The 13,621-nt window shown below is 32.9% G+C and overlaps 2 protein-coding genes across 2 annotated transcripts; both read left to right on the top strand.

The window, feature by feature from the left end:
- The first annotated feature begins 824 nt into the window (after positions 1-824).
- LOC111624144 lies at positions 825-4,556 on the top strand. Its single transcript, XM_023366938.1, has 6 exons — positions 825-975; positions 2,436-2,588; positions 2,695-2,772; positions 3,552-3,680; positions 3,820-3,855; positions 3,951-4,556. The coding sequence occupies exons 1-6, from the start codon at positions 894-896 to the stop codon at positions 4,232-4,234; spliced, it is 762 nt and encodes a 253-aa protein (XP_023222706.1). The 5' UTR covers positions 825-893; the 3' UTR covers positions 4,235-4,556.
- Positions 4,557-12,846: 8,290 nt separating this feature from the next.
- On the top strand, positions 12,847-13,269 carry LOC111624137. The gene has a single exon (XM_023366932.1). It carries the CDS (start codon positions 12,847-12,849, stop codon positions 13,267-13,269), a length of 423 nt encoding a protein of 140 aa, XP_023222700.1.
- Positions 13,270-13,621: the final 352 nt, after the last annotated feature.

Consider the following 13,621-nt stretch of genomic DNA (forward strand, 5'->3'; position numbering starts at 1 on the left):
AAAATGTCAAGATGGGATAAATTAATATATTTTTCGCACATAATCGGTTATCCGAAATACGGATCTTCCGAACAACACCAGTCCCCAATTGATTCGGATAATCGACGCTCTATTGTATAAACAAAATAAACCGCGGAAAATTTATGTGAACATTTCCAAGCAATAAAAGTATTCCTCACAGAATGAGGAGTACTTTTATTGTTAGAGCTGAGTATCAAAGGCAGGATAACTCGAATACACTACTTTTTCTCCTAAATATTCTCTGCTGAAGTGGGAGTGCCCCTTATCTGCCGTAAAATGAGATATGACTGAAACGTTCAAAAAAAATTTTTATGAAAAGTTAACTCATAATAAAACTATTTCAGTATTCACTATTAGGCCCAGATATGGGGGTTTTGGCATTGTTTCGGATAGGGAAAAGCCCCAAAACTTACGTTTTTCTGTGAAAAAAAGGATATAGAAAAGTTACAAATGAAAATTTCCTTTAATAAAAGCAGAAAAATTTGTTTTATTGATATTATGAATACGTTTTTAACGACTTTTGGAGAGGGGTAGAATTTCGCCAAGTCTCTGTCAGGTCTTGCTTACTATAATACTGGATTAAAATGTTAAAATAAATGAAATTCTAATTTCCATTTTTAGAATTTCATTATTTAAAATAAATATTATTAAATAATATTTTTACGTTTAATATTTCCAATTCAAATATAACAATTTTCGTTTTAAAAAGTGAATTTGTAAACAAGTGATCAAATTTTGTGTACATATTCTAGGAAAAGACAAGAATTTGTATTTATTTATAGCTTTATTATGATAAATAAATAGGTGCTAATTGTTATAAAAGGGGGAAATTATAAGCTAGACTCATTACATCGCCAGGAAAAAGGACAAATATGAAAGCTTTAATAGTTATTCTTTACGTTTTATTCAGTTTATTCTTTATGCTGAACATTACATTTGCATTTCTACCAGATGGTAAGTCTCATTTTCCTATATTTTATAAATATTTCTTTATAATTTTAACATAACAATTGTTTGTATGACTTATAAATATGATTAAATATATAAATTAATAAAATATAACTGAAAAATCGAATAATATGATGCGTGCTTTTTACTTTATTGTATCAATACCTTATACAGAGATATATAAGGGGATTACGCTAATATTTACATTGAAAATTCACAAAATAAAAGTTTTTTTCATAACAATATTATGTATTAGGCAATGTAATAGTTATTCTGTATAAACAGATGTAGATAGGACTTTAACAAAGAGAAATCAAATTAAATTAGGTAAAATTATTTTAAATAAGGTGTAATCAAATTACTTGAACGTAACCATAGTGGCTATATATTTATTTTTGACGATTGAAGATATCGATTTACAGTGCAGAAAATAATGTTTTACTTTGTTCTGAACAATTACGTTCCCGGCTCTGTTATACTGTGTATACCAGAGGGAAAGTATGGAGATCGGTCAAAAAATGACCCCGAGATTTTTACAATTTTGGCCTGATGGGTCCTTGAAACGTTTAGAAATGCAAAATATTTGGTTGTTTTCTGTATGCATGGATGTGTGTCTATGTGTGTGGGTGTGGGCGCACGATTTCGTAATAACTCTCGTGGCTCTTGTAAATTTCTGAAATTTTGCAAGAAGATTTGTGTATTAGGGAGATTAATACCGCTAAATTTTGGTAGTTAAAAGTAGAGGGTTTTTTTAAAAAACTCTTCCCGCCCTGTGGGCACTAAGAGGACCTCTTTTTAGCAGGCACATTATGGGTTCGGCCAGGCCCACAATGGGGTGACCGGGTGGTGAGGGACTGGACCCGACATAATAGTCGAGGGAGTAGGGGATGAAGAATCGCATCTAATAGAGATTTTATTCGTTATTAGCGTTTACAATTTTTTTAAATAAAACTCATACTTGCCATTTTATAATAATTAATTATATAAAAAGTTTTTAAATAAAATATCATAACAGATGGCATCACACGCAGTTTTAATTGTTGCCGGGAAAGTTAAGCAATTCGTTGCTGGATTTTTCGTATTCGTATTGTCAAGAATAATCTATGAGACTTATCCTTTCCAGACTCGTGCTAATTCATCCTACTGTTAGTCAGGCTCACTCGTAATAGGAATAATTAGTGTCGGTCTGGCCATTCGATTAATCAAACAATAGAACCAATCGATCGGTCATCAATCATTCGGCTTTCGGATAAATAGATATATTTTTAAAATTATTTGATAAATTATTTATTTATCTTTCATCACAGTTACAGTTTATTGTTACAGTATGAACGGATCGATTTCATATTATAATTTGAAATGTTCCTGTTGTTTAATGCTCTAATATTTTACTCGATAATTGATTTAAGTAAAATTTTATTGTCTAAAATTAATAATAATTTTAATAAATTTAAAAAATTTTATAGGGAATTATTATAATGAAGATTATTTATTGATTAATTCAAAGGGAAATGTGGAAGATCTTAGCAAGAGATGCACTAAACCAGGATCACATTTTTTTTTAAGCTTTTTCTACGATGGAACTTATGATAAATTATATACAAAAATTTTAATATTTGGTAAATTATTATATTAAATATTTTATAAAATTATTTAAAATATTAATTTAAATGACTTAAGTCGAATATGTCACAAAATAAATGAATTTTTAAATATTTATTATAGGATTGTTACAAGATTTTCTCATAACAGTTAAGAATTTTAAGAATAAAGAATGCAATTACAATGCAACACGAGTTTCAGGTATATCCCATAACTTTTCTGAAATTTACTTTAAAATAATCTATATGTTCAAGAGAGCTCTTAGCAAACGTAAATCTGTTTGAGAGAGATGTAAAATGTTTCTACAAAAACATGTAATTATCGGTTGTATAACGTATGTAAACGTGTAACGCCTGTTTTCCAGAAAGAATTTTATTTCACGTGATACACTCGAGTGGATAAAACTACTGAACACTAGTAGTTGTCGCAGCTTTGTGCCTGATTAACATACTTGCCACGTAAGGTTTTCGAGGTTTTCACGTGTGTAACACTTAAATGTGGACAGTTTGCATAAAAGGTTCTCCCTTGGCAAATTCCTCAAGTATTGCCTTATTTCTTCAATTCAATCCAATTCAACTGGATATATTATATACTTATATTCATAATGTATTCCAGCTGATTTATAATAGTATTTCTTTTTTACTAAAAGGGTGGTGATTTTCTATTGCTCATTTCATTGCGGCGAAACCTATCAGTAATGAGGAAATTGTGCTCAGCAACATGTCCTGTGTTTCGCGTTGATAAATAAATAAATACATTTTAATTAAGTAACATTGAAATATCTAATCCATTCATCTAAAATCGTTATTAGAGAAATAGAAATGGGTAGAAATGCTTTTCTGTACTTCATTTTTCTTAAACTATAAATTTATTAAATAAGAGCATTTATATAATTATAAAAATGCATTTTTTTGTTTTAGTCATTTGTTGATATTTTTATAATTTACATCATACATATGAAATAATTTCATTATTTGCAGATATGTTTACTTCGGTCGAATTCGTCCTACCGCTGAATGAAGTGCCAGTTAATTCAATAGTAGATATGGAATTATTTCACGGCCCCAAACTTATAAAAATCTGTAGAATTGATATGTTACGAGATACAGGTTAATTATTAATTTCTATACCAGTAAAATTGAATTTTTCATGAAATGAATTAATTATTTTATAATAAATTTATCAAAATTACAATAAAATATTAAGTATATAGTTAGGTTAATAAAATCAAGTTCTTTTTACTTATAGTTAACAACATTAATCCATCGAAGCGTGAACATGAAGGTATGTAATTTTAAATCTTATGTTAAAATTTTTATTTATAAGTTGCCGTTTTACCTTTATAAAAATAAAATTTCCAAAATTATTTTGATTTACAGACTTTAATCTACGTAATACAGCAATTAAAGATAAAAGTCCGGATGAAATAGGAATGTCTGATGATAACAACGACGATGATATATTGAAATCTGAAATAAATATTGAACAAGCTAATGATCCAATATTCGACAGACAATTTTCAAAAAATTCTGATATTGCTGATACAGAATGGTATAAAAAGTTTATAAAGACAAGTACGAGGAGACCACCTGCTGGTGCTGCTACAGAAACATATGAAGAAAGTTCGGAACCATCTATTAATGAAGAAGATATAAACGAATAGTAAAACCAAATGTATCCTTCCTTGATGACATAGAACTCGACGATATGACAACATGGTCGAAAGTTTCAAACAAAAGTATGCCTGAAACTCGTAATGCAGAAACTTCGATTAAGAAGAGGAGTTACTTGTTTACCACGTTTTACTTTTTTAACTCAGATAGGATAATTTTATCAGTTTACACAGTTTTTGTACAATGCATTGCGTATGGATACGTTAATAAAACATGAAATTTATTACTACTCTTGAAAAAAACATTCTATGTGTCATTTTATGACGTATAAAGTTCTTTGTGTTTCAAAATTGTAATAACATTAAAATGAGTTAGCTATAAAACAATTTTTAGTTTCTTTTTATATGTTTATTTGTAGTTTTACACGGTATTTATAAGATATTAATTTGAAAGTGATATCTACAAGACATTTTCAATTATATATTGTTGATGGTGTCGCTCTTTATAGAAAATATACGGTAAAACTTGCATTAACGAACACTCCCAAATAGCAGATATCGCTGTTAACGGACGTTTTTACAATACCCAAATACTTCAAATAGAATTATATTTACCGCTAAATAGCAGAAAAACTTCTCGGTTCCTCTATTTGAAAGTTAAACTGTATATATTTTTGTATACATATACATAAAAATTATATATTTATATACTATCAATAGATCAGAGATGGAAAGCCACAATCTATTTCAGAAGACAAAAACACGATTACGTGATGGCATCATACACGACGGCAATTTCCAGTTCTGGTTCTTATGTGTAAATAGCAAATTATTAATAATGAATTGTAGAAATATGTTTTATGTATAAAAAGTATAAGAAAGCCTATATGTATTTCGATTCTTTTGGAGTCTTACGGTGGAGTCGTGATATATAAAACATACAGTATTGAGGATAAGAGCCTACAATAAAAGGCGAAATGTTCAAATACTTTTTTCAATACTGCAAATCAGCGCCCACATTGCAACATGATGGTGTAATTCTTTATATTCGTAACGGAACATGATCTGTTCTCTCCAACCTAACTTACACAACTATCAAATATCGATACATTGACAAAAGACAACTAGAAAAATTTCATAACAGTTACAAATATTCTTCAACAAATTACTCCATTTTTTCATTCCATCTAAAATCAGCTATAAAGTATCAATCAAATTTATAATAAATTAAACTTACACATTATAAGAAATTTTAAAATTAACGTGATTAATGAAAACTCAATGGAGATTGCAGAAGTCTTACTTTTTGATTGACTATATGAGTGAGATGGGATTTCTCATTCGTAACGATTTTTTCTCGGTTAATGTACTCGTAATCTTCTATATTTCCCGTAAAGAAGTAACGATAGGGAACATAACTCATTTAACAACGAAGAAACATAAATTTTTATTCTTTAATCGTGTTACATAATGCATTATCGAGCATTTCAGTGACCGAGTGCCACTGAAAACTAATAGTTGTTGGCGGGTTCGCCCTCATCAACGGCTGGCTAACGGTTTCGGCGATCGTCAAAATGTTCAACTCGTTTCTTGAACACATTGTATTAAATATAGCATCACTAAAAATTTCGTCTTTATATAAAAGAAGTGAAGGATGCTGCTTAGTAGCAGTATGCATAGAGGAATGAATAAAACGTGTAAAATAAAAATGCATGGAATCCTGAATGATGAACATAGTAAGTATATGGAATTTCTGCACTAATTCTAAATTTTCTCACCTCCGAATAACGAATTAGACACATCTTTCTGTTTTCGGCTCTTTTCAACCTGTGAGTACTAAGGCCTTTTTTCTGTGGTTTATCTTGATCCGTTAGTATTTTTCAACCTGTGGGTCGCGATCCCCGGGGTCGCGAGTAAAAGAAAAAGACAAATGTTTGTAGGTCCTACACTACAATAAAAAAATCTACAATTTCAGTGAGAAGGCTGTACCTGTTAATTTTTTAATAATTTGTCGAAACGTGATTCTATTTTTGAGATGCAAATAACTAAATCATTTTCTATTTGAAGCCTATTTCTCTTTTTAGTTTTTATGTCTACCATTCAAGAGAACGTTAATTCACATAGGTAAGAAGTGGCGAATGACACTAATAATTTTAAAGCCTCCCTTGCCAGTTCTGGATACATTTGTTTTCTCTTCATCCAAAAGACGTCAATATTTTGCGAATGAAATTTCATTTTAAGCACACCGTCAGCAGCTAAATATATAAGATTTTTTTCATCTTCGTGGTTAGATCAACCAGTTGTACTGACATATCCATGAAACGATTTAGTATCCACCTATGCCCATTGTCAACTTCAGAGTCCAGTTTTGGAAAGTAAGTTAATAGTTTCTCTTCCAAATTATGCAAGCTCTGTATCATGCAAGGAATGTGAGAACTTACTACCAACAATTGATCCATTGTAGTTTCTTCGACAATCTTCTGAACACAAGGGAAACACTCATATACTGCGTATATTTTGTTTGCAATGACGTTGCCCACAAACGAAGTTTTGCGAAGAATTCTTTGATTTTATCCTTAGCTGTCAGAATGTTTTCTTCTCTCCCTTGGAGTTTCTTGTTTAAAATATTCAGGTGGCTAAAAAGATCAGTAAGAAATGCTAATTTTAGGAGCCAAACAGAGTCACATAAATAATTTGCATATTCAGATTTAACACCTTATAAAAACATTAACAATTCAGCTTTCAGTTTTAGAACTCTTGTGAATACCTTTCCTTTGGATAGCCATCTGACCTCTGTATGATAAAGGAGATTTTGATGGAGCGAACCCATGTCTTCATAAATGATTCTGAACAGTCGGGTTTGCAAGGGTTTACCTTTAATAGAGTTCGCAATTTTGATCACCTCTTTAAGCACGTCATTTAAATCAGATGGTAAAATCTTGGCTACCAGAGCTTGTCTATGAAGAAGCAGTGTGTCCATGAGACATTTGGCATTATTGATTTTAATTTTGCAATGAGTCTGCTTTTTTGTCCAGTCATAGCTTTAGTGCCATCGCTACAAATGGCGAAACATTTTGTCCAATCAGTCTCGTAGTTGCGAGTGCTTTTTAAAAACATGTTGTACAAACACTGACCTGTAGTGTTTGCAGAAAGTGCTTTGCAAAATAAAATGTCTTCTGTGATAATTTCATCTGCTTCAAAGCGCACAAATACCACAAACTGTGCACAATCTGAAACATCAATAGATTTGTCAAACTGCAAAGCAAAGTGTGGGCTCTTCTTTAATTTCTCGAATGTCGCTGGCCATATCGTTCATTCTGAGTTCAATAGTATTGTCAGAAAGTGGTATGCTTTTTAGCTTGTTTGCCTTCTGCCTACCTAACATAATTTCAACCATATCCAGGACTGCTGGCTAAATAAGATTTTCGGCAACTGTATGCGGCTTTCCTGCTTTAACGACTTGGTATGCAACTCTGTAACTAGCTAACAATGCGTTTTCGTTGACACTGGATACCTAAAAACAGACAAAAAATCAGAAAAATAAATAAATAATTGAGCAATAAAAAATATTATTTTTAATCACTAAATAACAATACTATTTTATTACCTGAATCATAGTATTTTGCTGCCGGTTAAGGGTTTTCAGCTTACATTCAAAGAAATCCAGCGGTTTATCAGCTTCTTTGGAATGTTTGGTTAAGAGGTGACACATAAGCTTTGATGGTTTCACACTCTCACGTGATAATATATCGCCGCAAATTACACATTGAGGTTTATTATTCATGACAGTAAACCCATATTTCAAGTAATTATCGTCGTAATGTCTAATATTTAGGTTTCAACAGAAAGAAAATTAAATACGCAGTTTTTAAAAACACTGACATAGTTTTAATATGGCCCTGGGGGTCGCGTATTCAAGAAGGTTGAAAAACACTGCGTTAGAATTTGATCCCGGGTTTTCCTTAGCGATAGACTATCACCATAACCACTCGTCCATCCAGCTGTCAAATTACACACGTGATTAAAACGAACAGTTTCAGCTAAATACTTGAGCTGTAGCTCAAACTGCGAACTTACATATTTTAAGCATAATCCGTGGCTCAAGTTGTTATTTTGGATTTATATAAGTTTAAAAATGAATAAAATTATTTAGATAACGATATTCCATAATTTACATTTGAAAAATAAACATTTAATTTTGAAAATAGATTATATTTGATGTCAATTCTAAGAAATCATACAATTTTTGTTAATTGATCTATTTGTTATTGTAAACAAATTATATTGATTTATTATAAAAAGGGAAAATCTTTTACATAAAATTCATTTTGTGGCGATCGAAATAGAGAAGAAATATGAAAATTTTCAATATTTTCAATGTTGCAATCAGCTTATATTTCATAATGAATATTGTACTTGTGTTCACCAAACTACACGATAAGTTTATGACCTTTATATAGCAACATTTATTTGATATTTTTAATTAAATTTAATCAATAGGTTAACGTAAATAATACGCAGAATGTTTAACTATAAAAACATTACAAAAGTAAAAATTTATTTGTGTTCATCACATTTAAAAACGAAACTTTTATTTTACAATTCTATTCGAATAAATTGTATGTAAATTTAAATCATTAATCAATTTAACGAATAACGGTCAATGTGTTAAATTTCAGTTTGTCAATTAATAATACAATAAAACTTAAAATTTAACGACATTATTTTCTTGCCTCTGAAATTGGCACTAAATCGACTGTGAAGCTAAACTGAAGTAAGGACATACAGTAAAGACTATATTGTATATAGTAATTAAGTTACATTTAAGTTTAACTGACATTTAAGTTACATCCAGAATCCTCAGCAGTGAATGTACAGGTACAGCTCATTTCACGAATCTTGACAGGAATGTAGAAAAATGCACAGTAGCAGAGTAATGTTTGACAAATCTGGCCATCGTGCATTAGGAAAAAGATGGTCTTGAACTTTACAACACTTCCAGAGCTCCAACCGAGTATTGCTAACGCCACAACACATAGCCAGTGTAGGAGTGTATTACGGCGTCGAGTTCAGGTAACACATTATAGACCAGTGTTTCCCAACCTTTTTTGTGCTATGCCCCACCTAAGCCTTTCTAAAATTTTTATGCCCCCCTAACATAGACAACTTTAGAAAGTTTTCTAAAGTTGTCTATACTAGGAAAGTTGTGCCAATATGAGCTCTGTCTTTGTGGTGTGATTTTTGCGGAAATATCGATAACAGCATGTGGAACATTACAGAATATTACGTCGGAATATGAGGAGAGTGAAAATCCGTCAAGTAGGACCTTTTAAATTTGGAACTTTTTGAATTTTTAAGGAAAATAGACATTTTCCGGATAATCAGTCTTTAAACTACCGGTTTTCCGAAACGGACGACGGAATATTTTCCGGACTAATAATTTAAACCTAATTATCAAATTTTGTGGTCATGGGTCAATTCCTGCCTAAGTTATTAACGCACTTCCGGTTTTTCATAGAACGCCATTATCTCGCTTCCGGTTTATTTGTGCCTAATTTCATTTGGGTAGTTCTTTTGGGGTAACATAAGCAATCCTTAGTGAAAATTTGGTTAAGTTATTTGTAATAGTTTTAAAATTATGGCCGATTTAGTTTTATGTTCGATTTTCAACAACAACTTCATTTCCGTTTCTAGGCACAGGTAATTGACCTCTTGCCCTTAGTTACGTTATTTAACGAGNAATTATTATTGTCAATCATAGAGTTTAATAACTTGTGCACTTTCTCTCAACTCTTGTGCACCATTTGGTTCCTATAATACAGGAATGACCAACTTTTGCATACATAAGATTTACTTTTTATCTTAAAAATGTGTTGTGATCAACTTGTTGTCGTAGACATAGTCTAAGTAGCAGTGGCATAGTGAGGGGGCAGAGGGGTGTATCATGCCTCGGGTGCCACTTGAAGACTATTTGGGTGCCACTTTCAGTGGGGCACCCAAATGGTCTCGAAGACAAGGGCCGGATTATCGCATAGACAAATGTCTAGGGCCCTGTTTTTAGAAGGGCCCAGTCAAACTGTCTATTTTCAAAAGATTTGTAAATAAGATAGTTTACTTTTCTGTTGGACAACTGTATAATAGTGGTAAAACTGGTAAAATATTATATTATTTAAATATTAACCAAAAAGGTTAAATTAAACAAGTAAAATGGCAAAACCGTATTTGGGAAATGACTATGTCACGGAGACACTATAAGCAGAATTACTTTGACGCTCAAAGCGGATCTTGTTCTTATTCTCCAATCTTCTTTGGTATTGCTGCTTTTGGGCATGATCGTTCAAACTTCACTGGCCACGATGCATTTTCGATGAAAATGCATCGTGGCCAGTGAAGTTTGAACTATCAAATTTCGAAATTTCTTTCTGTTGCGTGTCGGCTCGAGTTGAATTATTGTCGATGTGTAACGAAAATTTTCTGTTTTTGAAAGAAAAATAATCGTGGCTATTGTATCATCCAAAATTATTTTTTTTTTATTTTGCACAAACAATATACAGTTTAACCAATTATAACGTCATCAGATGTAACGACGACCCTAATATAACGTCAAATTTTTATCAGTCCCATGATTTTACTATACTAGATAATGTTAAAAAACCCACTTGTAACGACATAAAGCTGTTTTAACGTCATATTTGAAGCACTCCCAAATTTACAAAATTAGATTACAAATTTTATTTAACAAAGAAAATACTGTGTGTCCAGTCTTAGGGTCAGAGTCCACTTCCTAGAACGACTGTGGGTGGTACTCTCACCACCTGACTTTGGTTTGCCTGTTTGTAGACAGTCTTCATTTTGTATATTACTTTGTCTCGGTTCTCAGTTCCCGAGTACCTACAAGTCTGGTTTTTTTATGCGCGCATGATTTGGACACTTAATACTCTGTGCCAAATTGCAACTCCTGACATGTACTCCTTCATACCTCTAAGCCAGGGTCCCCAATTAGTTTTTCCTGCGTACCACTTCAAGAAAAAGCTCAAACTCTTGTACCCCTTATAGCAGAAATTCATATTAATCCATACTAATATTATAAATTCAAAGGTAATTCTGTTTGTCTGTTTGTTATTTTTTCACGTCTAAACCGCTGAACAGGTTTTAATAAAATTTGGCACAGAGATAGCTTACATGTTGGAGATGGACATGGGCTACATTTTACTGCGAGAAAATATCTTACTCCCATGAGAAAATTTGATATAATGCGGGCGAAGCTGTGGCTAGACAGCTAGTGATAAATAGAATAAGATTTTTTTTACATTTATTACCTTGAAATTACAATTCTAATAATAATGAAAATAACATAAGGTTATTTAATTTTAATGTGACAAATGCGCAGTCTTCTTTGCACAACTTTGTAAAATCTGGTTGCTTTTTGGTCAGCTTCAGTCTCGAGTCATCTTCGAGTTGAAGTCGGTGACGATGTTTAGTTTTCATGTTTGTCATGGCCGAAAATCTGCTCTCGCAGAGGTATGTTGTGCAAAAGGTAGTAAATATTTTATTTCCGCTTTCCTGACATGGTAATCTTGATAATTGTACAATTAGCACAAATTGTGTTATTTTTGTTTATTGCATAAGAATTTAGGTATTGTCACAAATGCATTTTTTTTTTTTTTTTGATGAAATTTCGAGAATTTTTTAGTTATAAATAAACGAATTTGTGCATTCCACATCATGTTGTAAATTACCGAATTTTTGATGGTCCACCCATTATTTTTTTGGTTGCTTCATCTCATGCATTTAAATTTTAAATCGATTGATTTTAGATTGCCGCACGTACTCCTTCATGCAATTTTGCATACCCCCAGGGGTATGTGTACCAGTAATTGGGAACCATTGCTCTAAGCTGGTCCCCTCGATGTGGGTTCCTGTCCGTGGTGAGGGGACCTTCCAGAGATGGTTTAGTAACTTTTTTTTACCATCCCTGGGATCTGAACGCCCACCTAGGTGTTTGCCGTGCGTGGTGTCTCGTATGCTGGAAAGGGGGATCCTGATAGTTGAGGGGCAACATAACATCCCCAACACACTGCTTTGGTCCCTGCTTCAGATAAACGGGAGGCTGAAATCATGCTCTGTTTGAGTTAATCGGCTGGTCGTTGAGTCATTCTTGACCTCGGCTTGGAGTCAACTGATCGATGCAAACCGGACGGACACGTCAGACAAGATGAGCTCTTGACTGCATTGTGAGGGTATAGCTCATGGGAAACCCTGGTGTAATGGTCTATGGGACTCTCCCATGTGACGGCATCCCCTTGTTGAGCCCCATGGTGGGTGGGGTCACTAGGAACTGAAGAATTATTTCTAAATATGGATTCTCTAAAATCTAAAACATCTACCAATGCACTGCCACCAAAAGAGGTCAATTCCTCCAATCAACCAACCTACCTTATTGTTTACGCTACAGGAGAAACACCTTTGTCTAAACGCTTTTTTTTTTTAATCCAGAAACTTTTTGAGTCAACTATTGGGCACCTAAAAAAAATTCAAAAGTTGAGGTCAGGAGATCTACTTGTGGAAACAGCCTCCCCTCAACAGTCAGAAGGACTTTTGAAAATGAAGTCTCTAGGAGACATACAACTCACCATAACACCACATACAAGTTTGAACTCTTCATGTGGTGTGATATATCTGAAATTGATCTGATGTCTGAGGATGAATCAGATATCCAGATTGGTCTTTCAGATCAAGGTGTTACTACTGTTCGACGCATCTCCATTCGTCAAGATGGCAAGTTAATTCCTACTAAACACTTAATTATAACTTTTAACAAACCAACTTTGCCATCTGCTATCACAGCAGGTTATCTGCACTGCCCACTTCATCTGTATGTTCCAAATCCACTGCATTGCTTCAAATGCCAGCGATTTGGACATTCACAAACATCCTACCGTGGGAAAATCATGTGCGCACAGTGTGGAACTGAAGGTCATGAGAGTGCCGAGTGCACCAATTCTCCATGCTGTGTGAATTGTAAATATGCCCATCCTGCCTACTCAAGGAAATGCCCTGCATGGCAGAGAGATAAGGAGATTTAACGGGTAAAAACCACAAATAATATACCATACCCAGAAGCCCGCTGCATGGTCACTCAAACTACAACATTAAAACAAAAAACATTTGTCTCTGTTTTGAAATCCACAAAAACATGTGGAGTTCAAACAGATATTTCTGTATCACCAAGTGGAGTGTTCTTAGGAGACGGACATGAGTTCATTCGCTCCGTCTTTTGTTCTCTGTTTCGACAGTTCTACATATTAGACGTAAGTTTTATTTTGTTTTTTTCTGTAGGGGTTGACTGGCGAATTTGTTCGCTATCGTTTTTTATTTTTCCAGTCTTGTGATTATTGGTTTTTATTGTTTTTACCAAGTGACCAGTCTTTTGAGTGT

This window comes from Centruroides sculpturatus, unplaced genomic scaffold, assembly GCF_000671375.1.
Source record: "Centruroides sculpturatus isolate CEXI.00-Female unplaced genomic scaffold, Cexi_2.0 scaffold214, whole genome shotgun sequence".
Classification (NCBI taxonomy): domain Eukaryota; kingdom Metazoa; phylum Arthropoda; class Arachnida; order Scorpiones; family Buthidae; genus Centruroides; species Centruroides sculpturatus.